This window comes from Penicillium cosmopolitanum (assembly GCF_028827165.1).
Source record: "Penicillium cosmopolitanum strain IBT 29677 chromosome Unknown utg000004l:1.0-4361866.0:1.0-4365735.0, whole genome shotgun sequence".
Lineage (NCBI taxonomy): Eukaryota > Fungi > Ascomycota > Eurotiomycetes > Eurotiales > Aspergillaceae > Penicillium > Penicillium cosmopolitanum.
Genome location: NW_026622674.1, coordinates 2,833,202 through 2,858,123, shown reverse-complemented (window position 1 = coordinate 2,858,123; position 24,922 = coordinate 2,833,202). Strand labels below are relative to the sequence as shown.

Below are 24,922 nucleotides of genomic sequence, written 5' to 3'. Positions count from 1 at the left end.
TCCAACACGACCTTCATCATCAACCCCTAGTATCGACCCGGGGGACTTGCTTAGCCATGGCGAGCAAGATGGATGCAGTCCAGCCTCATTCTTCGGGGCCCAAGCCCCCTTTTGAGACCGACCGCTTCAAGTTTGATGATCGAATTAGTGATTCGGATCCATCTGCGGCAAATGGTCTCCTCGAGTCGCTCGGTTATGAGCCTGAACTAACTAGAAACCGCTCGACGCTTCAGGTGGCTTTCATGTCGTTTGTTCTAGCATCAATTCCGTACGGTCTTGCCACAACATTCTTCTATCCTTTGGTTGGCGGTGGACCGGTGAACATCATCTGGGGGTGGTTGATCGTGTCCCTCATCATTCTTTGCGTCGCTGCATCTCTAGGTGAGATAACATCGGTGTATCCGACCGCCGGCGGTGTCTATTACCAAGCATTTATGCTGTCGCCCCAAAAATACCAGAGGATTATCGCTTGGATTTGCGGGTGGTCTTATGTGGTCGGCAATATTATGATCACCCTTGCTGTTAACTTTGGATCCGCGCAATTCATCATCGCTTGCGTTAATGTTTTTGAAGTCTCCCCCGGGGTGGGCATCTTTGAAGCGACAACCTATCAGACCTTTCTCATTTTCCTAGGGATTACCCTTCTGTGCAACGCAGTATCCTCTCTAGGGAATAAATGGTTGCCCCTTCTGGATGTGAGTGTTTATTTACCAAGTTTCGTTCGTTAATACTAACCACTCAGACCTTCGCGATCTTCTGGACACTTGTGGGTCTTTTAGCCATTGTTATCTGTGTTTTGGTTATTGCAAAGGATGGCAGGAACAGCGGCGCATATGTCTTCGGTAACTTCGAACCGCAATCAGGCTGGCCTGATGGTTGGGCTTTCTGTGTTGGTTTGCTTCAAGCCGCATATGCCACTTCTTCAACTGGAATGGTGATCTCGTGCGTTCCCCTTCTCAAAATCATTTCCATACCAAACACCAAGCTTACTTGAATACAGTATGTGTGAAGAGGTCCAGGATCCATCTCGGCAGGTACCCAGGGCAATCGTGGGCACCATCATCATGAACACAATTGCTGGGCTCCTTTTCCTTATTCCGCTCGTATTTGTGCTTCACGATTCGGCAGCTCTCATCGCTTTGGTGTCTGGTCAGCCAGTCCCGACCATCATCAAATCAGCCATCGGCAATTCAACTGGTGCATTTCTCCTCCTACTTCCATTGGCCGTGCTTGCTCTTCTATGTGGTATCGGATGTACAACAGCGGTATCGCGTTCGGTCTGGGCGTTTGCACGAGATGGAGGTATTCCGTTCTCCAAACACTGGAAAGTGGTCAATCAGTCCCTGGGTCTGCCTTTCAATGCTATGATGCTTGGAATGGTCATTGAGATTGCCCTTGGGCTCATCTATTTCGGCTCCACTGCTGCTTTCAATGCTTTCTCGGGCGTTGGCGTCATCACTCTAACAGTTAGCTATGCATGCCCAATTGCTGTTTCCTTTATGGGTGGTCGGAAACACATCAAAAATGGGAAGTTCGATCTGGGCAGACTTGGGCTGTTCTGCAATGTCATTGCATTGGGTTAGTGCTGTGTTCCTCCATCTTCTCGAAAATTCACTGACCAGGTTTTCATTTTAGCATGGAGTTTACTGGCCGTTCCTCTATTTTGTATGCCGGCCTACCTTCCTGTTACACCGGAGTCGGTCAACTATGCGCCTGTTGTATTCGTCGCATTCATCATCATTGCTACATTCTGGTACTGGGCCTGGGGTAGGGAGAAATACGTTGGCCCTCCTACAGCCGATGAGGCTGTCATTGACCTTCGCCTATCTGGCGCATAGCTATTTAGATAGCATTGTACACAGCATTTGACTTGCATGGAATTATACTATCCGTACAAGTTTGATTATTCCTTCTAGTCTATACTAAACACGGATGGTCTATCAGGAGAGCAATTCGTCGGTATTGAACTTTTCAATCCCTTGTAATGTCACAGATCTGAGTTCCCAATCCATGGCTGATGTTAATTCGTAGCTTGTCACCTGGCTGGAGAAACCGCGGTGGGCTCTTCGAGATACCAATTCCACATGGTGTTCCAGTGATGATGACAGTTCCAGGTCGAAGTGTATGTCCCTGTGGCTATGTGAGTAGAGCTAACAGGTAAATCAATATTATCGCACATACCTTTGACAAGTGAGACACAATCTCAGGTACACTGAAAATCATATCGTCTGCGTACCCATTTTGCATAGTCTTCCCATTTAAAAATGTGCGAAGGTTAAGTTCAGCGGGATTCGGAATCAATTCTGTTGACCCAATACAAGGTCCAAGTGGACAAAATCCATCCTATAACAGTTAGTTCAACGCATCATCATTTCTTGGGGGCTTGGTTTCTGTACCATTCCCTTCGCATAAGACCATTGGGAGGTCCTCTCTTGATGCTGCCGAGCAGTCACGTCATTTGCTGTAGCATACCCAAGAATGTAGCTCTCTGCATCGGCAACTGAGACGTTCTTGCACAGTTTACCGATGATGATAGCAAGCTCGACTTCATAATCGGCTTCATCACATTCCACATTCGAGGGCAATACGATAGGATCCGAAGCCGACGCGATGCAGGTATCGGCCTTCAGGAAAACACTATATCAAATTAGCGCTGACTCCAGTTTTATTGACTCGCTACTCACGTAGGGGTACTTGGAAGGGCCAGCTTCATCTCAGCTGCGTGCTCTTTGTAATTGAGACCAATGCATCGAACAGTCCCTGCCTCTTGCTGTGAAACTGGCGGCAATAATTTGTGAATGCCTCTAGTCTCTCCGGTAAACTGAGCTTCATAATCCAACGCACAGCCTCCTTCGACTACTCTCACGGCCACTTCTTCCTTGTTTGCGATTGCAAGACCCACTAGTGATAACCGGTCAGATCAGGATGCTCGTTTTGGATTACTATCCTTACCATCAAGATCAAAATCGACAGGCTCGCCTCCATAAATCTTTCCATCGTGGCTCTCAAATCGAACCCATCTTTTCCAGACCTAAATTTTGTAAGCTCAAACACAAGTGATTGATTTTAGAAAAATGCTTACTGGGTATTGGGCTCCTGTAGCAGTCACCGAGGCAGTCACTTTTTCTTTTGGTCCGTTGGAAATACCCATGATGTACTTTGGTCGAGAAATTTTTCAATGTACATTTTGGACTATCACCCTCAAGGCTCTCTTAAAATGGCTATCAGCTACCCCAACGCACATGATGTGTGTCGGGAAATTCATCGGGAAATAGATGGCTGATAAGGGGGTGAAGGGAGCAATTTACCGATGCCAAGATGATAAACGCGGGGAAAGAGAGTTTGTGCTCTCCCAGATACGGGGGTCCGCGACTGTCGGAACTAGGCCGAGTATCCCACAAATATGGGGAAAGACTGGAGGAAAAAATGGCGAGATTCATCACAAATACGCCATATTCATGCCTGTTGTGAGAAAATTTCACGGTATCAAGATGCGCTGCCGCTACCAAAATCCTTGCGAGAAAGGAATGCCAATACGATGATTATTACGATAACAGCGTGTTCTAATGCTTTCCAATGGTTCTTATCGCGTCTCCACGCCTTCGGGGGGCAAGACTCCAACAGCCACTCGAATCTTGACTCACTCCAGATAGTGACCCCAGTGTGGATCGGGAAATCATCTCGCCCTTCTCCAATCCCCAGAATAAACCGATTATTTTCCCGACAAAGATTGTTATCTTCATCAACGCTGGCATTTATAGCTCCGAGCGGGTCAATGACCTAGAGTTGCTTCATTGTCGCATTTGATTTTTTCCTACGCGTCTTCAAAATGAACAAGGAAACGGATATCGCATTCAAAATGGAGGGCGCATCGGAGCATGATGTGCAATTGGGAAATCTCTCAATTGACCCGGCCAGAGAACGAAAGCTCGTCTTAAAGCTGGATCTCTTCATCTGCCCCTTAGTTATGCTCATCTTCCTGGTCGCGTATCTCGATCGCAGCAACTTAGGGTGAGTTCAATTTGGCCTTTGTTCACTCGATCAATTATTGACATATCGTATCAGAAATGCGGCCGTTGCCGGGATGCCTGTGAGCTCTCAACATTCTCACAATGCTTGTTTTCTGCTAATACGGTTTTTTTTAAAGGAGGACATTGGCTTGGTTGGGAACCAGCTTGGAAGTAAGTTATGATTCTCTTTTGAATAATTCCCTTTCTAATAAATTTCTTCTCTCAAGATGCCGTTTCCCTATTCTATGCAACATACGTGTTTTTTCGAAATCCCATTTTCAATGCTGCTCAAGAAATTGCGTCCGAATCGTTTAATTTCGGCTCTCATCATTGGCTTTAGTGCCTCTATCATATCGGCAGGCTTCATCAAGAACGCAGCTGGTCTTTACATAACCCGCTTGCTTCTGGGTGTTTTCGAGAGTGGATTGTTTCCGTACGATCATATTCCCCGCCTATTCTAGGTCATTATTAACATTTCACAGTTGCCTCACTGTGCTTTTGACAACTTTTTATAAGCGCGAAGAGCAGGCACAAAGAATATCTTATCTATTCGTATCAGCTGCGCTCAGTGGTGGATTCGGTGGCTTGTATGTAGCACACTTTCCCTGGAATCTATCTATACTAACCCTCGCCAGGCTGGCCTTTGGTCTCCTTCGTCTTGATGGGGCCGCCGGACTCGAAGGTTGGCGCTGGCTCTTTATTGTTGAGGGTCTTATGAGCGCAGTCATCGGCATCGCCACATTCTTCTTCCTTCCTAACGATTTCGAGACAGCTTACTTCCTTAATGAGGAAGATAAGGCCCTCATGCGAATCCGCATGCAGTCATCTGGGCAGTATGCTGCAGAAGAATCGTTTCACATTCAGGAAGTTTGGAAGACACTAAAGGACCCCAAAAGTTGGTTGACATCGCTCAACCAAATTAGCGTCAATATCTGCTCCTTCGGATTCAGCACTTTTCTACCAACTATCATCAAAGGGTTTGGCTACAGCTCAGTTCTCACACAGCTTCTTACAGTCCCTGTTTATATCTGGGCTTCCGTCTTCTACCTCGTCATTGCTCATTTCTCCGACATGATACGTATGCGGGCAATGTTCATGGTGCCTCTGTGTCTCGTCACGGCTGTGGGGTATGCAATGATGCTGGGAATAGATGTCCATGCCAGAGGCCCACTCTACTTTGCCACATTTGTTTGTGTCACTGGGTAAGTTCATTCTACATATTTGATTTTTGCATTATCTCTAACTTTGATGGTAGAATCTATTGTACTGTCGGCCTCGGTGTCTCCTGGAATGCAAACAGCCACGCTGGATACTACAAAAGAACCATGGCTGTCGGCTTGCAACAGTCTATTGGTAATTGCGCCGGATTGATAGTAAGTAATATTAAGTATCATACTCACTTGGTCCGTATCTAATATTTGCTTCAGGCTGGCCAAATCTATAAGTCGGCCACTAATGGCCGTTATGTCATTGGACATTCAGTGTCTCTTGCAGCCATTTGTGTTGCCTTCTGCGGTAATATCAGTATGTATTTGCTTTTGAAGTATCACAACAATAAGCGGGCAAAGATGACCCCGGAAGAACGAGAGGAAGTCATTCAATCTGGGTCGTATGAGAAGAAAGGAGGCGACTACCACCCAGATTTCAAGTATATCCTGTAATTTACCACTCTATTTGAGAAGATTCAATGAGAAGATTAATTCAAATAAATCGGATGTCCTACTAGTCATGGTATGCAATCTCCGAAATCATTTGCTCCCATGTTTCCAAGTCCGTAGCCTGAGGGAAAGCAAAGTTTTGATCCTCCCATATTGCCGGCCACATCATATCGGGCGAATACCCAGGCACATCATTTGGAGAGGCACCTAAAGCATCGTGGCCCGAGGGTAATTCTGTTTCCGATGTGATTTTATGTCTGTCTTCTTCTCGGAAGCTGCCACGGTCCATAATGCCTGGCATTATATCCACTGGCTGAACGTGTTCATTGTCACCAGAGAAGTCACTCGCTTTGGCAAATCCTTTTGTCCGGACGATGCAAAGTTCAACGACTTTGACTTCCGCGAGACCAAATTCATTCAACCATGCATCTTCTCTCAGCCTCTCACAATATTCCTGCAGGTCATCCAGAATTGCCGCTGTTTGGGGGGCGTTCGGGCGGCGAACCGCAATAATACCTAAAATCAAAGCACTGTTAAACATATTGTGAGTTCCCAGTGTCCATCTCATATTTTCTGCGGTTCCATATTTCACTGAGTGCAGTCGAATTTTGAGGTCGGATGACGCTGACGCAATGCAGGCCTCATGACTGAGACGAAAGCGATTTGTAATAGATTCTCGTAAAAGATAAGGCCGGTGGAGGGTGATTCGAGCAAAGTGGAAAGCTGAATGCAAGTAGAGGCGATGCCATGGTAGAAAGGAGTGCATTTCATCTTTCGCAAAGTCCAGATCCTCCAGGGCAAAATATGCCGGGCAGTTGCTTCTGCCAAGCCAGCAACTTCTCATCCATTTCGGTCACGACATCATAAGAAGCTGGGTATAACCCAAAACACCTGTCTTGGATTTCCCCCGCGATCTTGGCCAGCCCATTGCACAATAGGATGACTGTACTCCGGGTTGGATTTCTCAGTGTGGATACCGGGGTCATTGATGACTGCTCGTCTGTCAAATCGTCGAGCCAAATATTCTCAGGCGGATTTATGAGACACATGTGGTCCGATATCGCGTAGGGCCTGCCAAGGGCGAGAGCAATTGTCTTGTCCAACATGTACAAGTTTCCCCAGAGTCTTCGTCGGACCTCGGTGGCTTTCCGTGAAAGTCCCCACTTCTCCCCATCGATATGCATGCCCTGTGCTTGCGCCATTCGCATGGCAAAGCTGATTGTCAGCCAACTCTCCGCTATTTGGCGAGTGTAAAGCAAATAACGAGTGACCATCAGACCAGCCCGAACAAGGTCCAAACTCTCGCCATGGAATGAAGGCGAAATGACAATGGCTCTCCTAGAAGCCCAGTAAAATCTGAGAGAAGCCTCTTCGCTCTCTTTTCGCTTTTCCGGTGAGGAGATTGTTGGATCCTCCAAAAGCACACCGAAAGCAAGAATAATGAAGAGTAGTGCCAGCCAACGAAGATCGATGCCGGCAATTTCATCAAACCCAAATTTCCTGCCCCAGAACTCAGCAAATTGATTTCTAAACGTATCTGGATGTACCGTGTCGATGGCCCAGTTTATTTCGGTGAGAAATCTTTCAATCAGTCTATCGACTGTTACTTTATTGCGTGGCAGAAGGCCAAGCAGATCCCATACTTGTGAAAAGGGGCCGGAATCATTTCTGAAAGACTGTAGTGAATCCTTCGTGGATAAAAGGCTCATTGGAGGCAGGTCCGGGGCTGACTCATGGATCATACTCGCTGCCACTTGGTGTCCAAAATACGAGTTGCCAAAGAAGGAGGGAGCACCGCGGGCGATGTAAAGCTGGCCCAGCTCTGTTCCTTGGGCGTCCCCTAATAAATCCCATTAGCAGAGGGGTCTTAATATTCCCTTCTGCGAATATCTCAGTAACTGCCCAGGGACGAGGATGATCCCTACCTGTTGCCGGTACTGCGTCCTGAGAACTGATGCCTTGTTCTCTTCCGTCATCTATCTCGTTCTCCGGCCACTGGCATAGCTGTGGTACTCCACGCTGTATACAGCGCAGACATGGTTGCTCTTGGTTGCATTTCTGTTTGCGAGAGTGGCACTGGGTGCAGGATGTCGTTTTTCGACCACGCTTTCGTCCTCGTGGGCGAGAATCCGATCCCGCTGCGCCTATGCTGCCGACATTCATCCCTGAATGCCCCCCCTAGGCAAGGGAGTTTTTGGTTGTAATGGGGCCAAATATGCAATTCCGCGCTGATTAGGTGGAAACGGAAGAAAGAGGCAAAGGTAAGACAAATGGAATATACCGAGCCACGGGTGGTTATCTTGATAGCCTTGTAAATTAGGCTTTCAATCCCCACGCGCCAATTAAACTTTTGGAGACATTTGGAGACGCAATCGCTCATTCTCGGCGATTCACAAAAAGTGATAAATTTTTGGAAAATACATGATTCGAAATGAAGACCACTCTGAAAATAATACGACCCATGAGGTAATGTCCCTCATCCGGAATCCTCAAATCGCCGCTGTTCTAAGACAATATCGACTTTTCAAAGAACTTGATTCCTTCCAGTTGCTTCTTATTTCAGACTAGCAAGAATTCAGAATCCCCTCATTCTAACAAAGAAGACGGAGAGAATATAAGACACAAGGGAGTAATAAAGGAGGTTGACAATGGATTGGCAAGGGTGCAAACTGCGATCTGATAGTTCCGATTAGTCATCTGACGTCAAACGCGTTTGTTTACTTTTCAGCGGCTGCTCGCCTCACCTGACAACCATCAACTCCGACACACTTCGACCCTACGACAACCCCCTCTCCAGGTTGGGCCACGACGTCTCGACCTATTCTGATATTGTGATTCTCTTTTCGTCCAAAAAAAACCGGCTTCCAATATGCCTCGGCGCTCCGCCCGCCTGCGTAGCAGTCAGACTCCAGAGGTGAGTGAACTAGCAACAGTCACTATTGGAACCCCTACAGGGACTCAAGGGGTCGCCACAGTTGGGTTTATTGACTCTGAAGACTAATAATATTTACTAGGCTCAAGAGTCCACGCCTCAGCCAAGTGCCGTCCCACTTGAATCCGTCCAGGAACGCGACGAAACACCCGCCAATGATCAACATGTCGTTCGCACGCCAGTAACGAAGAAGCAAGGCTCTCAGAAAACCCCAATTTTTTCCGTACGCCGAACAGAAGCGATAACACCAACAACTGGCTCCGCACCTCGCCCGCCCCGAGAGGAAATGCATCCCAGCAAGGCTCATCAAAGCACCACGAAACAGGTCGACTCGGGCCTAGTTTTAGGCTTTAATCCCATCAAGAAAGATGCCAATGGTAATCCGGTGAAGGAAAGCATGGCCGACTATACGCCTACCAAATCAAAAGCGTCTCCGGCTCCGAGTTACTTTGGCACCCCCGGATACGAGTTCAAGTTCGGCCAGGACGCTCAGCTCAGCGATGAGGCAAAACAGCTGATGGAACGCGTTCGAGGAGAAGCTGCCCACATCAGGGCACAGATGATAATCGATAAATCGAAGCATGCCGAGCAGGAGGATACGGGAGCTGAGCACAAACAGGGAGAACGGAAATTTGCGATGCCGAAGGGAAGGGCCGGACGTTTCAGCGATGTGCACATGGCAGAGTTCAAGAAGATGGATTCGATTGCCAATCATGCATCATCCTTCCGGGCTGCCCCTGGTCGCTTCCAACCCGTCACCAAATCTCTAAAGCGGAGCAAGTCTAAGGCGCAACTGGATGAGACCGAGTCCAACTCGTCTCCCTCACGATCCCCCGCAAAGCCACCAACTGCCGTTTCGCCTGCTGTTGTCAACAAGCGTGCAAAGCCTAACCCAGCAAATGATGCATCTTCCGATCGCTCTCAAGCCAATACTACTCAAATCAAGCAAGAGAAGACCGCTCACAAGCCTGCTGGCCCGCGCCCCCGCTCGATGATTCGCAGCTCCCTTATGACCCCAACTCGAGCCTCCATGGCACGTACCACATCTGCCAGTCTCAAGGCGCCTAAGACTACTCTCATTCCCTCCCTGGCACGCTCACCCGATACTAGAGCGTTGGCATCCCCGCGGACTCCGCGCACTGATTTCAACCCACGCTTCAAGAGCAGCTTGCCGACTTTAGGAAATCTCAAGTCTATTCTCCGTAGACGACAGCCGCTCTTCTCTCGCGATCCATCCAAGATCGCGGCTGGTACTCACGTTGCTGCTCCTGACTTCAACCCTGACTCGCTCTTTGCCACCAAGGGCGGCGATACTACAGACTCTGCTCCGACTCCATCACCGAAAAAGCACGTGGAATTCACTCCCAGTGTCAAGTCTCGCCATCAGCTTGCTGAAGCATCGCCATCTCGGTCTAAGATCCCGACCACTCCTTCACGTTCCAACCTATCTGATATCGTCTACCCAACTCTGCCCACCTTACTCCGGAGGCGAAATCAGCCACCGAAGCCTCCGATGATAAGTCTGCTTTGTCGCCAAGCATCCGCCATGTCCGCAAGTCGAACGCAAACGAAAAAGACAACGCCTATCCAGAACTCCCAGTCGTTACACATGGAATTGCGCACGGAATTGGTAACAAGAAGCGACACCGCGATGAAGTGGACGATGACCACTTAAACGGTGCTGATAATGCTGAGAATGTGCCCCCTGCCGATGCTCAAGTTGAAGAGCGCAGTGCCAAGCGCATCAAGGCCACACCCAGTCCAGTCAAGGTCCAGCCTGCTAAGACCCCTGTCCGGACTCCTTCCGGCCGTATGGGTACTCCTGCCAGTGCCAGGCAGAAGTCTCGCAGCGTTCTTAGTCTGAGTCGTCTCAACATGCTCGCCAAGCCAAAGGGACGGGCTTAGTGGAGTCAGTTCGGATAGGCGCTCGCCTGGTGCGCTGCGCCTTGGTCCAGTTACGGCGCAATATTGATTGGGACGAGTCACCACGCTAACCCTTGGTTTCACTCTGGGCGAACTGCGTTTTAATATCTCGGTGGCACAACCTTCCGGTCCTGCTATGTCTTTGACAAGAACACTACGCTCCGACATTTTTGTATCTGCATTTCCTTTCTTCGGGTGCCATACCCTCCACTTTTTCTACTTCTTGCACTGTCTGATCTTCTTACTTTTACCTTTCGGTTTCAATTCCTGCTCCTGGGGTCTCTTTCTAAAGGTTTCGTTTTGTTTTTCGGAGCATGGTTGTCACATTTCTGCTTTGTTTCTTTTCTCCGGGCATGGGGCGCAATCATGGCGTCTGGGGTATGTTTATGTTTTTATTGGTCGTCTTTCTACTGCTTCGAGATTTGCCCCCTTACCTCCGGCGGGGCTCTTTGTGTTGGAAGTTCATCATTGTTATGATGAGTGTCGATGCAAGGGATACGATAGGTTTATTGATTGACCCTGCACAGGAGACAGGGGAGTCAATCTCGCTTCCAGCAGTCTGCTTATTATCTAAGATTGATGCCACCCACGAATTAATGACTTCAAAGATATCTCTTTTCCTGCTCCTTCAGTTCCCGTAGATGCATCCAAGCCAAGGTTTACGATAGTTATTGAATACGCAGCTCAAGCAGGCGCGCGTTTAATAGGGAAGATCTACGAAGTAATCAAAACTCGGTGGAGAAACTTCTTTCCTCTATTTACATGCAAGATCATTCGTCGTCGGGTGGGGGAAATTCAAGCTAGAAATACACGGTGGGGGATTCAGAGGGAAAGGATAAGAAGCAAGTGCGAAGCAGATGCGGAGTAGAAGGTCAACGCATCCTTGAATGTGTTAGGGGAAAGGAATTAGTTCGCTCGTGCAAGAAAGCCCTTCTTGGGATTTCCCTAGAGAAGAGATAGAGGAAGAAGTGGATTATTGGGAGGACATGAGGCATGACAGGCGTAGGACGGAGGTGACAGGGAAGAAGAAGAAAGTGTCAAAGGTCAGATGAAAGGGTGAAGGCCGGCGGGCAGCAAAAATAAGAAGGTTGTCGGATAGGATGACCAAAAATTAAGGCGAGGAAGAATTGAAGCATGTCGGTGAAGGGTGATTTTGAATGGGATCATCCACATCACGCTTTCATGGTTTCCAGGAATGAATCCAGGTTGTATTCTTCCTGGTATTGTCGGTCATCCCATAATTCGCCTAGATCATCCAACCAGCCCTTCTTGCCCTTCTCCTTGACTTCACCATCGATGTCGACCATGTCGACTTCGTTGCCTGTCTGGTCGCTTGGTTTCTCTGCCGTCTCTGCCGTCTCACTAAGACTGAAGAGGTCTAAGAGTTGATCCGTGTCCATGGTGCCTAGGCCAGCATTTTGTTGATTGACAACGGTAGAGGCGACGTCTATCTTGAATCGTTGCAGACTGGAGTAGGAAAGGATGTTAGCGATTTTGAAAAAGACAACGATATGAGCGCATGTGATAAAACTTACTTTAAGATCTTCTCTTCCAGCGTGCCTCTCGTTATCAGACGATACACGTTGACGACCTTTTTCTGACCGATACGGTGAGCACGGTCCATGGCTTGGATATCCTTTTGCGGATTCCAGTCATGCTCAACGAAGATGACAGTGTCTGCACCAGTAAGGTTAAGGCCCAGTCCACCGACGCTGGTGGTCAACAGCAACACATCGTAACTGGGATCGGTGTTGAAACGGTTCACAATGTCTTGGCGCTTCGTAGCCTCTACACCTCCATCAAGACGCAGGTATTGAACGGACGGAAGCAACTTCTTGAGGACGTCGTTCTGGACAATGTCAAGCATTTCCTTCATCTGACAGAAGACCAGAGCACGGTGCGGGCTGACATAGCTAGCGCCAGTGTCAAGTTCGCCCTCGGCGGAGTGGTCGAGGCCGATTCCACAGTCAACGAGCAGGTCCCGAAGGGCACTGAGTTTCGGTGCATGTGACACATCTCTGATGTTGGAGCGCTTGGCAGACAGATAGCTCTGGACTTCATTGTACTGCTTGTGGCCGTCTTTGACAACCAAAGCAGGGGAATTGCAAAGGCGACGCATGTATTGCAAGGCTTGGAAGATATGCTCCTTGTCGTTGCGCTCTGTGCTGCCCACCTTTTCTTGCAGTTCCTTCTGCTCCTTCTTCGTGAAGTCTTCGAAGAGCTTCTTTTGCAGCTCACTCGGGTCGCAGTAGTAGTTTTGAATGATCTTAGGCGGCAAGTCGTTCAGGACCTCCTCCTTGAGACGACGCAGCAAAAATGGTAGGACTTGCTTATGCAAGGCTTCAATTGCCAGAGCACCCGCTTCCTGTTCCTTCGAGGATGATTTACTGAATCGACTAGCTGCAATAGGCTTGGCAAATCGGTCCAGGAAAACCTTCTCAGCACCCAGGAATCCAGGCATCAAGAAATCAAAGAGCGACCACAATTCCAGAACATTATTTTGAATCGGCGTACCGGATAGAATTAGGCGGTGGTTGCTCATAATGCGCTTCACAGCAAGTGTGATCTTCGCCTTGGGGTTCTTGATCAAATGGCCCTCGTCGAGTACGCAGTAGTTCCAGTTGATAGGGTTGAGGATATCGTTGTCGTTGCGGCAAACATCGTAGGAAGTCACAACGACGTCTGAATCAGCGATCTCCGCTTGTAACCTTGCTCTCTCTGCTGGAGGTCCAACGTATGCGATGCACTTGAGGAAAGGTGCATATTGCTTGACTTCCTGTTGCCAATGGCCAGAAAGTGAGGGCGGGCAAATAATCAGTGAAGGAAGCTTTCGAGAATCCAGTGCTTGGCTCTTGGCATACTCCTCCGCTCGCATGTGGTGGTCACTTGCAACAATACAAATGGTTTGTAGAGTCTTTCCAAGACCCATGTCATCACAGAGAATACCGTGGAGGTTGTATCTGTTGAGGAAAGCGAGCCAGTTGACACCATCCTGCTGATAGGGTCGTAACTCAGCTTTAATAGCAACGGGAATCTGGAAAGTCTCCACCTTGCGAACGTCCAGCATTTGAGACATGAACTTTCGCTCACGATCACGGCCCTTAAGCAGTTCCTCGGAAAATCCAGGTGGATCGGGATACCTGCTTCCAAGGGCACCAGTTTAACCAGTGTCGCAAATGAGGTCGTTGCTAGTAGTCGCACATCGTTATCGGAGTCACTCATTCGTCCGAGAACAGGGACCACAAGGAAGATGACGTATGGTAGAATGCCGTCTTCCATCACATGGATCAGGTGGTAAATGGACTCGATGGCACCTTGGCGGTGGGGAACATCAAGAGCATTGTTGATAGTAGGCAAGACCTTTTCAACCAGCATGGTCATTCCGCTCACCGTTATCACGCTACAAATAGTAGCAAAGCACTTAGCGGCAGCATACCGGATGACTGAAAGTCGGCACTGCAGGGCCTTGGCAATGATGGGCATAAGGCCAGTGACCCACGAGTGGAGTCCAACATCGAACTTGGGAAGAAGCGCGCGTAGCGTAGAAAGACCGTCGACCACTTCCTGGCCGAGATCATTCTCGGGGTTTATGATGTCTTCCGGAAGGTCGCCTTCCAGGGCTTGCTTGAGAGGACGCTCGACAAGGGCAGCAAGATTGGGTACCTTTTCAAGCAGGTCAGCGCCAAATTTGACGGCCAATTGCTCCAAAGCGTCCTTAGCGCCACGGCGCATGATACGGGCTTCCCTGGCCTCACGCTCGAATTTGGCAGCATCGGGGTGGTCTCGCCGGTCTTCTTCTTTGCGTAGAGACAAAATTGATTTCTCAAGTTGAGCGTTGTGAGGGAATTCGGGCGTCTCGGATGTGTCCACACAGCAGTATTTGACCAGATTTCCGATGATCTTGTCCACCGGTCCACGTTTCGTGGCTGCGGTATAATGTTCAATCAGACCCGCGACGGCGGTCGCCGATCGTTGCTGAAGCTCGATGTTTTCCTCTTTCTTGACGCTGTCCATCATCCCCTTGATTATATGACCGGGTCGCTTAGGGATATCCCGGAAGGCAACCAGGGCACCTGCACCTGCGGCGAGAACGCGCATATCGCGCTGTTCTCTCATGGATCGGGCCTCGTCAACCGCAGACTGTGCGGTCGTACGAGTATCGTTGAGGACTTGGGTGGCAGTGATTCGTTGGGCGGGTGTCAGATTCTTCTTCAAGCGGTCGAAGTCAGGACCAACAATTTTTTCGGCATCTGCAAGCGAGAAGGCACTGGGGCCAGCCTCGGTATCGCCTTGGACGACGACAGCAAGGACCGGCAGTCGTGAGGGCGGGACGTGAGCATGGTCGCGGAATGAATTGAGCAGCGAATGGCACTGTGCACGAGCGACATGGAGATAGCAGGAAATGTCAGAGTACCAGGATGGGCGCTCGCCCTCGACGATCGGTCGCAAGTGCTCGCATAGAGTCCCGGAGTACCTGCTGTCCGGACCAGAGATACGCGCATATTCTTCCATCACCATCGCCGTGGAAAGTTGTGTTGTTGAAGCAGGATGTTTCAGGCCGTCCACGATGGAGGACCAAATGCTCGGGAGTTCATGCTTATCCCAGAAAGAGATCAATTCACCAAGCGCCCTGGCAGCGAAAATTTTGGACCGCAGCATCGTGTCTGCGCCAACAAGATCAATGTCACCAGATAGCATGTGTCCATCGACATTGTGGGTTGATGACACGGGTGCTTCCTTCTTCTCGACCTTGCGTTTGCGACCTGGTTTGACAGGCTCTGGGCCAGAAGCAGGCGGCGATGATTTTGCTGGGGCTGGTGCGGGTGCGGGTGCGGGTGCGGGTGCAGAGAATGGTAAACCGGATGGTTTGATGAAAAGAGATGTATTCATAGGGATGGGGTAACGAGGAACACCGAAGGGACCAAGCGTAAGAGCGACCAGAGGTTGGACAGATTCAGATAGATCAGCTTCAGACGAGAAGGACCCACGGTGCTCGATTGCCTTCAGCAACTCCGACCAAACCTGGAGAGATAGCTTGAGAACGCCCTCGTTGCGCTCCACGAGAAGGTTTTGGAAGATTAAGCGCAATGCTTTGCCATCCACCCAGTCCGTACTTCCTTCTCCTTCAAGCTTTAGGAAGGTCATGAGAGCACGGAGAACTGCCGATCGAACGCTTGTGATGGTATGACGAAGGAAAGGGTATAATCGAGGTACGAGGTTGCCGAATGAGGCCTCGGGATCATCCGCCGCGTTTGCCTTCATTGCGTCTAGAACTTGGGTGAAGGTACACAACTTGGCTAACAAGTCCATCACAGATCCTGTGCTTGCGCTTAGATCATCTTGGAGATTCGACAGACAATCCCAAACAATGTGCATGAGAGGGCCAAGCGTGCCAGCGCGTGATGTGACAAATTCCTCGGCGATAGGCACCAGGGGTGGCGGCACTGACAGACCGCACATCATCATCAAAATCAGCCAGGCCTTTCATGACAGATTCGAGAACACCATCGATCATATTCGAATCCTTTATAAGAAGGTCCTTCCGAACAGCGACCAAATACCGAAGACCGATCATACCACCATGGCAAACTTCCCAGATTGGACGCTCCAGACCCAGGTCGTTCTGCATAATGATTCTGTAGAGGCACCGGTATACTTGTCGCACAGATTTCGGCGCCAAATGTGACAAAAGAGAACCAAGGGTCTGGCCAACGGTTTCTCTAATCGGGGCAACTACGTTGTCGGAGATGTAGTCACCAAAACGGTCGAGCATCAGGACACAGAGAAGACGGCACGCGAGATCGTCTAGCCATTGACGGTTGAGGTTGTCGTTTTCTTCCCTGCTTTTGCCCTCTATACGCCCGGCTGCGGTACCTTGCACTCTGACCACTTCACGGAGAGCCATGGCAGCACCATGGCGAACCTCCCAATTGGAATCAAAGATATCAACGGTCAAAAATTCACACATGCATTCAAGCGGCCACCCGGCACCCTGGTCGGCAATTTCGGGCTGTATGATGGGCTTTTCGGGAGCGATGGGTCCCTTGAATTCAGAGACGATCTTCGAGTCATCCTCATCAGCGGCGGGATCGAGCGAGAAATAGTCCGGCTTGGTCTCCCCATTTTGCCCGTCACCATTCTCGGTCTTGACGGGGTGAGGAGTTGCTGCTGGCGTCGCGACGTTGTCCGAGGCTCGTCGAGAGGCAAGGTCGACCACGCGGACCTTGTTGGCGCCCAGCTTAGCACTTTGTTTGTTTTTCCGTTTCAGCTGATTTAACTGGCGCTTGCTCAGTCCGGTATCTTCCTTGCCTGCGGCAGCCTCGACTGGGGATGAAGCACGACGGGACGAAAGGTCATGTAGACTGTTCTCTCGAGAAATGGAGGTATTGGACGATTCCCTTTTAGGTGCCGGGGTTGCTGGTTTGGGGGCAAAATCAATACTGTCAAGGATTTCGTCTTCGTTATATTCCCCCTCGAGGCCGAGGCGTGCATTCAGGGTCTTCTTCTGGTGGAGCAGGCGCGCCGCAGGGTCCATCGATGCCAAAGAGTATTCGTACTCCTTGCCCGCGCTTCCGAGTAGTCGCTTGCCGTATTTCAGAACGGAACTCACGTCTAGGTTGTCAAGATGAAGAAGTCCATCTAGAGAGGGCGCAATATCTTCTGATTTAACCTCGGGTTTGATCTCCACATCGTCATCGTCAGCTGCCGACTTGATCTGAAGCCCGTCGTCCTCATTTGGATCGTAGATTTCCGCATTTGATACTATCAAGCCGATTGCTCGGGCAGCAGCGGTTCTCGTGTCCCACGACTTGGATCGAAGATAAGGGAGGATACGCCCAAGAAGATTGAATAGCTCATCGGGATGTTGTTTTTGAACATCTCCTAGTTGTTGAGCAGCTGTGTTCCGGATGAGTTGAGTACTTCCGGTCTCTAAGAGTCTGTTTAGGAGGATGGTCAGTTCAGAGCTGGGGGATTAGGACTGGTATACCTATTGGTATACTTGAGATGGCACTCACGTGACCAGGCGGTCGAGTCTGCGGATCGGTTAGTCATGTGACAGGCGCGTCGTGATTGGCGAGTGGAACATACCGGGAAGTCATGGCGGGCCGTCACTCTGATGCCGAGTGAACAGCACCGCCTAAAGGTGAGAGGAGACAGAACAGGAGATAAGGTGAGTGAGAGACGCGACGGAGCGCGTCGAGAAGAGAGGCGATCGCCAATGAGAGAAGCAAACGCCCGAAGACCAACGCCCCAAAACACCGCGATGCACCGTGGCTGAGTCAGCAGGGAGGATTAGATTCAGTACACAAGAGCAGATTCGAGGTCACGCAGCCGGGTTTATATCATTGGGGCTCTCTTGCTGAGCGCGCCGGTCCATGTTTGGGTGTGCTGCGCTAGGCCTAATCGGGTATGGTCGTGGTTGGGCCTCCACTTCAGGTTTTTCTGTCACGTGAGATAGGCGAGAATCTACGTGATGATAGGGAGTAAAGTTACTGGGTAGTCGGTGGTATCTATCTGCTGGATCTGCTAGAAGTGACAGTGGTGTTCAGTCTAACATTAACAGTAACTATAGTCCATAGATGGCTGTATGTAGAGCACAGTGTTCATGTGTTAAGTCAATCATCTCATGGCGATCGATCGCGCCAAGACATGCCAGATGGCCTCAGGGGACTCGAGGATTCCCACCATCATCATAGGGGCCCCGAGTATGTCAGTCCATCGTCCTGATGCCTTGCATGGCCGAAATCGTGATCTGGTGAGAACGGTCGAGGTTTAATATCCCTGGAGAGACATGGTGTGCGAAATCACAGATTTCTACCAATAGTGATTGGTGGATTGCCAATGCGGGAACTATATATCCACATTTATATATCCAAGCTTCAAGGCCATGATGGACCATCAGTAGGTAGTATATACTACTTACATGGGTGATGTCTCAACTCCAAATATATATAGCCTGTCCAAATATCAACCACTGAGACATAGTACTCTGGTATTTAAGACCACTGCCCCCCGAAACTAGCAATTATACCTCAAAAATATAAGCAGCTCTTGGGTCTAAGTAAATCGATATCTCCAATCTTGGAAGAGAATACTACTAGATACACCGATCATACATGTCACATGTCATAAGTGTTACGCCGCCACAAAGACCTCCGAGTCTAACCCCCTGACCTATGAGGAATTTGGTACCTGATTCCAAGGATATATCAACTTGAGACCCCGCCTAGTCCCCAAACTACGGCCGTACCACCACTCAAGCCTTTACTTAACGACGACATAATAGTAGTTTCCTTGGAAGAACCGGAGTATCATTTCAAAACATGACCGGAATGGCCAACAAACAGAACATTTCTATACAGTCACAGACCCTCCGGAGCATAGTCCGGGGTAGAATCCCGAGGATCTCACGCATCAAAAGAAGAAACCATCGCGTCCCGGCTTGGCCCTTGCCATTCCCATCTATTGTTGCCGGATCTTTTCCAATGTAGCGGCAGTCTCCTTATCCTTGCCCAGCAATCCCAGGCTCCGGATCTCCTCGGCCTTGGGGCCATTCTCACGCGCGGATGCGGCCTCGGTCTTGCGGACAGCGTTGGCAATTCTCAAGGCACGGTAGACCTGGTTCCAAGTGTCTGATGTCAGCCACACTCCTTCTCAAGCCCTCCAAGTTGAATAATCCCCTCTGAATCTAAGATAAACGACGTACCTCCTTGGTGTGGTGAAGACATTCGTGGTAATCCTCCAAAGCCGGAACGCACTTCTTCTTGCCCTCGATACCCTCGCTAGAGTTGACGACGTAGCAGCCGAGAAGGTCTTGCCAGAAGGGGAAGCATCGGTTAGGACCTAGAGACAGACAGACATCCGTTAGCTTGAGGTGGTTGCGGGGGGAAGAAGGGTGGGAGGGTCTGCGCAAGATATGACCCAGCGGGCCAACACCGCTGCGGACTCGCCTCACAGGGCGGAAAAAGGCACAATGATAGACATACCGAGGTTGTTACCGAAGCCGGAAGCCATTGTCGCGGAGAGGAGAGAGCAATTGGCAGAGTGGTGGGCAGAGAACTGGCAAAGAAGTGGTGAAGTGCCGGGCGGATGCGACGCTTTCCCTCTGAAGGTCGTTTCCGACTTGGCCCGTGCGCCCCGCCTGCGTTTGGGCGTTGACGTCGCTACAATACAAGGACACCTCACATCATCCTGCGCTTCGACCGATCGCCATGGCTCCTCTGAAGGGGCTATCGGATGCTCATGCCATTTTGCTTGCGACCAATCTCTGTGCAAGTGGTAATATCACCGCCCTGCCAGCTCTACAAGCGCAATACCCCCATTGTTTTCCGTTAGAACGCCTGTTACGCATCATCTTGACCTTCCTCCCTGAGAGTACACAACCTTCCGACTACGTTCCAGTGCTCCAGGATCTGGCTAGTGGCACTGAAACTACATCCTCAACCCCAGAAATCGATCCATCTACTGTCCAAGATCTCTCCGAATCGGCTGCGAGGAAGCGAGTGCGGAAGCTTCGTCTGCGACCCCTCAAGCGCGAGGACGAGGAAGAAGAGATCGCCTCCTCTGACCCCTTGACCCAGTTCATTATTCACCGCGCGCATCTTATCGACTCCGAAACGGCCCTCCAACCACTCATACTGAGCCTCCTCCTTCCCTTCTATACACACAACGAAGCTATTCGAACATGGCTTGTCTCCAGTCTTCTACCGGCACTACGACTCAATTACGAATACTATCCCAACCGGGAAGAAGCGCTATCGCTAGAAACATTGGAGTTGATGGATGATCAGACCGCAGTCAACGTTCTTTTATCCATCACCGGCACCGAGAATAACGACATGGATCTGATCACCAATTTAAGAGGGCTCGTCGGCCCTTGGCTCTATGGGAGTAATCGATCGAAGAGGCGCAGACTGAATGAAGCAGCCCATCAAAATACGGTCTCATTTATCCAAGGGACATCCAAGCCGGAGACCGCAGAATTCGCCGGATGGGAATATGTGAATGAATGGCTACTGTCTCGTAGCTCTGTGGATCACAACACTGTTGCCAACGCATTTATAAACTGGAACGGACCGGAAGACGTTGACATGGGAGGGTTTGAAGGCCAGGATGCAACCCTAGCAATGGACAAAGCCAAGGACTTGCTGAACCGGTACGGACAGTCTGGCTTGGCCGTGGTGTATGGTCATATGGACTCATCCAAACCTGCCCTGGAGAGATCTTTCAAGGTACTTGGACGCGTTGCAGAGCTCCTCAGCCTTGAAGAATGCTCATACTTGGATGCGACCGAGCCCGCTCTTCCATCTGTGGACTATGATGCAGAGTTGCTTTCCTCATCAACTCGAGGTTCGCTCATGCAGAACTCACTGCTCAAACGCGATAACCCTTTGACCAAACCATCCCCTTCGTCTATTTCATTTTTAAGCGCCCTGCTTCTTTCTCTTCGCATACTGACCGGACTCGGCCATAATGTTCCTTGCCGATCTGTGGCCAACCTTTGTCTCTTTAGCAGCGAGGAGCTACAATTGTCAGAATTAAGGAATGTGGTGGGCTCTACTATCGCGCAGACTCGGTCCAAACAGCAATGGGAAGCCGTGCGAGAGCAGATTCTCTGGCTACGGGACTGGCAAGCCGACCGATCGGACAATGGTTGGGATGAGCCATCAACTCACCTAGGCCTTTTCTGGAGAGTCCCCCGCGACACGGTTGAAACCGAGGTTCTCAAAGCATTTCTCGGTGCTCAAGGTGAGTCTTCCTATTGTTTACGCGTCTTCTCCTTCAATGCTGACTCTCCCCAGAATATCAACTCGCTGTTGATCTTTATACTCAAGCTGTTTCATCACCGCTCAGCCCCACCCAAGTGGAAGAAGCGGTGGTAGAGGCCATATATAGCGCTTACGATAATGCAAGCAATGGCAATCGAACGCGCGGTGGGATGAAGAGAGCTTATGATATGTAAGTAAAGCCTACCAAGCCCGTGAACTGCAAACATCTAACAACCCATCAGCCTTCAAGCTTTCCAACCGCATTTCCCAGAATCGACAGCTTTCAAGCATATCGGTGCTTTGATAGCCGCGACACACGCTCTGTCATTCTACTCTCTGACTCTTCAGCACGGGGTCCCTTTTCAACCGGTCAGCATTCGCGTCCACCGTGACCCGCTCTCTCTTGTCGAAAAGGTCCTCGATCAAAACGCGAAAAGCTATACCAAACTTGACGACCTGCTCTCAATCGGTCGCAACCTTGTCTTCGCAGGCCTCCCAACAAGCGCTTCCCCAACCGAGAGTACAGACTCAATCTCTTCAGAACCCCTCACAGGCGCAGACGCCCTCGTCACATCCGAACGCCGCATAACCTCCCTCGCCATCTCATCCGCCCTAACATCCAATGACTTCGGCACAGCCTACTCCTACATCCTCACCCGGCTCACACCACCCAGCGCCCTATCAACGGCCTCTCCACTCCTCACACCACCCACAATCCCAGACGACATAACCTGGCGCGCTGTCTACAATGCAGGCCGCTACCGCCCCAGCAGCCCAACAACATCTACAACCCTCCAATCGCAAATCACCCACCTCTCACAGCGAATGGAACTTCTCTCTCTAGCTCTAGCCCTATCTCCGACGCCAGACCCGCTGCCCGAAATCCTCGGCGCCTGGCGTCGTTGTGACGAGGAAGTCTCCTCGCTGCGCGCACGCGAGCAGCAAGAAGAAGATCTCTGGGACGCAAAGGGCGACAATGCCCTCTCAACTGTACCAGGTGGATTCGGTCCGACGGATAGCGAACGCGATGCCTTTGACACTGCGCAGCAGCGCGTAGCACGACGGGCGCGAGCACGCGCCGCAATGCCACATTCGCACCCGCATGAGGCGCCGATGGGTCTGTTTGAGGTTGCGAGGGGAGCGGCGATGGCGCTACATAAGAATGCTTTCCCATTGCGTGGAGCGGGCTCGGGCTCGGCTGCGGATCCAATTCATGTTTCTGCGGATGGCGATCGGCCACTTTCCCCCGAGGATGAGGGCGAGGGAAGAGTTAGGAAGAGGGATATGGTTAGTAATATGGTGACGGGAGGATTGGCGAGTGGACTTGGGTGGGTTCTTGGTGCCGAACCTGTGAATCGGTGATTGATGGATGCATGTATGTGTAGTGTATTATGATAGCAATGACAATATACATTTAGGAATGTTCAATTTAGAAGCTTCCAGGGTTCCTTTTCATATTTCTTCTTCATTGCTATATCTGTAATATGTACATACTGTGATCATGTCGTTTGATTTAGGTAGTAAGGCTACAATGGAAGTGATGCATAGTACTAGTATTGAATACAGAGCCCAGGGTGGCCAATATCAACAACCACTGGCAGATATGCTAATCAATCTCAAAAAGAAACACTCGGCAGGGCTGCCTGATACCCAAGTACATAATGAACAGGAAAAGGAATTCTCCAAAAAAAAGAAATAAAGACCCGAGAAACCAAAATCCTTCCTAACACCAACCAACCCACGGCATCAGATCAAAGCCTGGGACTTCTCTCCCGTGGACTAACAAGACCATAAAACTCCAAAGGCTTCACACTAAAAGCCCCATTCGAAGTCAATTCATACTTAGGATCCGAAAATTCAAACTCCACCTCATGGATAATACTCGCCAGGGTAAAAATCGACCATCGCCACGCCCACATCTTCCCATAACACTCACGCTTCCCATTCCCAAACCCCCTCCTCGCACCCTTGGGCAGTGCCTCCCACTTCTCCCCCAACATGCGCTCCGGAAGAAAGCTCTCCGGTTCCTCAAAGACATCCGGGTCCCGATTCACAGTGTGCAGGACTGATATCATCGTCTGATTGTGCGGTATCTGATACTTACCCCCGCCAACAGGATCGGACTCTTATCTTCCGTGGGGATGGGCTCGATATTGAAACCAGGCGCCGTGGCTGAAAGGCGTAACGTTTCGCGAATTATGGCTTCAATGTAGTGTAGATCATTCAGATGCTCGAATGAAATAGGAGTAGAGCCACTACCGCCGCCACCGCCAACTACCGAATCAATCTCTTCTCGAGCCTTTGCTAAAACCTCCCTATTGCGAAGCAAATAGTACAAAGCATACGAGACAAGATTAGCCGAAGTCGCAGCCCCAATAAACATAGTAACGACCTCATCGACAACGCGGGACTCGCTCAATTTCTCGCCCGAGACGGGGTCGGCAGTATGCAGTAGCGCATGGAGGAGATCATCCCGATCCTGCGCACTATTATCAACCCTCGCCTTGACGATATTGGTCGCGAATTCGCGCATGAGCTGGATATCGCTGGTGAATTTCTTTGCGTAGAGGAGTTTTGTTAGGAGTTTGGGGCGGGTGGGTCTTTTCATTGCTTCCATTGTGATAGATTCCCATGCTTCGATTAACGGTGGTGAGTTTTCACCGGGATCATCGGTTTCATTTAGGACTTTGATGCGCTGATTGTAGAAGCATTGCATGACGGATGTCATTAGGAGTCTGTCTAGGTCGTTTGTGAAAAGGACGCGCTTTTGATGGCTGGATGTCCATTTGCGTGTTAGATCTGGGATGACGGTTGCCATGTCTGCGAAGCTGGTTTTTGATTTAATTGTTGCTGCGCTGACGGATGGTGCCATTATGCGGTGGGCGACTCCCCAGATTGATTCGTTGTCGTATGCGGTGAAGAGGCAGTCGTTTGCGCAGGCTCGCATCTCGACGACGGGGCCTGTGACGCATTTGCGGAAGCGGTGCTCGTCGCAGATTTCTTCTAGGAGGGCGACGTTGCCGATGAAGACGATTTGTTTGCCTAGGACGTTGATTTTGCAGATTGGGCCTGGTTGGATGGGGATGAAAGGTTAGTTCAGCTTTGGAAGTTTGATATTGACTCGGAGGGGTTAGTGGGTAGACTCGACGATACCATATTGTTTCGAGAGTTTGATCAGCGAGTTCCATGTGTCGTTTGGATCGACATCGAATATGTTCCCCAGTAAGGGAACCCCAGGTGGCTGGGGAATTTTAGAAGACATTTAGGTATTGAAAATAATGTGCTGGTATACTATACACTATCTCGGACAGTTGATGTATACACGGAGTAGGTTTGAAAAAGTGCGAAGGTCCCATGAGGGACACTCAGCTCTATTTAAAAGGTCGAGTACTAATGTTGAATATAACCATGCAAAAGTCCACATGCTCTACAGAGTTCGAGCTGGGCCTTAACTCAAAGCAAGGTAACACACACGAGCCGAACCCTGCAGGAAGCTCCCCAATATTGTAAAGTGTCAGCTTGGATTGGTCCAAGCCCAGAACTAGCTGGGAGGTGGAAGTTTGTAGCGAGATCGATCGATAACCTTACTGGTAGACCTACATACGTGCCACGTAAGACGAACTAGTGTAA

At 50.1% G+C, this 24,922-nt stretch overlaps 9 protein-coding genes across 9 annotated transcripts; 4 read left to right on the top strand and 5 right to left on the bottom strand.

Annotated features, from left to right (window-relative positions):
- Window positions 1-56: 56 nt before the first annotated feature.
- Window positions 57-1,838, top strand: N7509_002461 (uncharacterized protein; the record flags this gene model as incomplete). Its single annotated transcript, XM_056627098.1, has 4 exons — window positions 57-695; window positions 743-942; window positions 1,001-1,578; window positions 1,636-1,838. The coding sequence occupies 4 exons, from the start codon at window positions 57-59 to the stop codon at window positions 1,836-1,838; spliced, it is 1,620 nt and encodes a 539-aa protein (XP_056492893.1).
- A 133-nt stretch (window positions 1,839-1,971) lies between these two features.
- On the bottom strand, window positions 1,972-3,151 carry N7509_002460 (fumarylacetoacetate hydrolase family protein; the record flags this gene model as incomplete). The annotated part of the gene is made up of 6 exons (XM_056627097.1): window positions 1,972-2,130; window positions 2,182-2,343; window positions 2,397-2,637; window positions 2,685-2,901; window positions 2,953-3,031; window positions 3,083-3,151. 6 exons carry the CDS (start codon window positions 3,149-3,151, stop codon window positions 1,972-1,974), a joined length of 927 nt encoding a protein of 308 aa, XP_056492892.1.
- A 678-nt stretch (window positions 3,152-3,829) lies between these two features.
- N7509_002459 (uncharacterized protein) lies at window positions 3,830-5,671 on the top strand (the record flags this gene model as incomplete). Its single annotated transcript, XM_056627096.1, has 7 exons — window positions 3,830-4,011; window positions 4,148-4,181; window positions 4,238-4,443; window positions 4,493-4,597; window positions 4,646-5,212; window positions 5,266-5,383; window positions 5,438-5,671. The coding sequence occupies 7 exons, from the start codon at window positions 3,830-3,832 to the stop codon at window positions 5,669-5,671; spliced, it is 1,446 nt and encodes a 481-aa protein (XP_056492891.1).
- Window positions 5,672-5,732: 61 nt separating this feature from the next.
- Window positions 5,733-7,831, bottom strand: N7509_002458 (uncharacterized protein; the record flags this gene model as incomplete). The annotated part of the gene is made up of 3 exons (XM_056627095.1): window positions 5,733-6,489; window positions 6,560-7,508; window positions 7,594-7,831. The coding sequence occupies 3 exons, from the start codon at window positions 7,829-7,831 to the stop codon at window positions 5,733-5,735; spliced, it is 1,944 nt and encodes a 647-aa protein (XP_056492890.1).
- Window positions 7,832-8,537: 706 nt separating this feature from the next.
- N7509_002457 (uncharacterized protein) lies at window positions 8,538-10,505 on the top strand (the record flags this gene model as incomplete). Its single annotated transcript, XM_056627094.1, has 3 exons — window positions 8,538-8,582; window positions 8,683-10,056; window positions 10,089-10,505. 3 exons carry the CDS (start codon window positions 8,538-8,540, stop codon window positions 10,503-10,505), a joined length of 1,836 nt encoding a protein of 611 aa, XP_056492889.1.
- Window positions 10,506-11,695: 1,190 nt separating this feature from the next.
- Window positions 11,696-17,623, bottom strand: N7509_002456 (DNA-binding ATPase; the record flags this gene model as incomplete). Its single annotated transcript, XM_056627093.1, has 6 exons — window positions 11,696-11,990; window positions 12,059-13,635; window positions 13,689-15,938; window positions 15,973-17,461; window positions 17,540-17,557; window positions 17,613-17,623. 6 exons carry the CDS (start codon window positions 17,621-17,623, stop codon window positions 11,696-11,698), a joined length of 5,640 nt encoding a protein of 1,879 aa, XP_056492888.1.
- Window positions 17,624-18,986: 1,363 nt separating this feature from the next.
- On the bottom strand, window positions 18,987-19,538 carry N7509_002455 (uncharacterized protein; the record flags this gene model as incomplete). The annotated part of the gene is made up of 3 exons (XM_056627092.1): window positions 18,987-19,142; window positions 19,231-19,367; window positions 19,511-19,538. 3 exons carry the CDS (start codon window positions 19,536-19,538, stop codon window positions 18,987-18,989), a joined length of 321 nt encoding a protein of 106 aa, XP_056492887.1.
- A 197-nt stretch (window positions 19,539-19,735) lies between these two features.
- On the top strand, window positions 19,736-22,654 carry N7509_002454 (secretory pathway Sec39 family protein; the record flags this gene model as incomplete). Its single annotated transcript, XM_056627091.1, has 3 exons — window positions 19,736-21,272; window positions 21,326-21,482; window positions 21,535-22,654. 3 exons carry the CDS (start codon window positions 19,736-19,738, stop codon window positions 22,652-22,654), a joined length of 2,814 nt encoding a protein of 937 aa, XP_056492886.1.
- A 389-nt stretch (window positions 22,655-23,043) lies between these two features.
- Window positions 23,044-24,554, bottom strand: N7509_002453 (Cytochrome P450; the record flags this gene model as incomplete). Its single annotated transcript, XM_056627090.1, has 3 exons — window positions 23,044-23,370; window positions 23,397-24,361; window positions 24,446-24,554. 3 exons carry the CDS (start codon window positions 24,552-24,554, stop codon window positions 23,044-23,046), a joined length of 1,401 nt encoding a protein of 466 aa, XP_056492885.1.
- Between the last annotated feature and the right edge of the window lie 368 nt (window positions 24,555-24,922).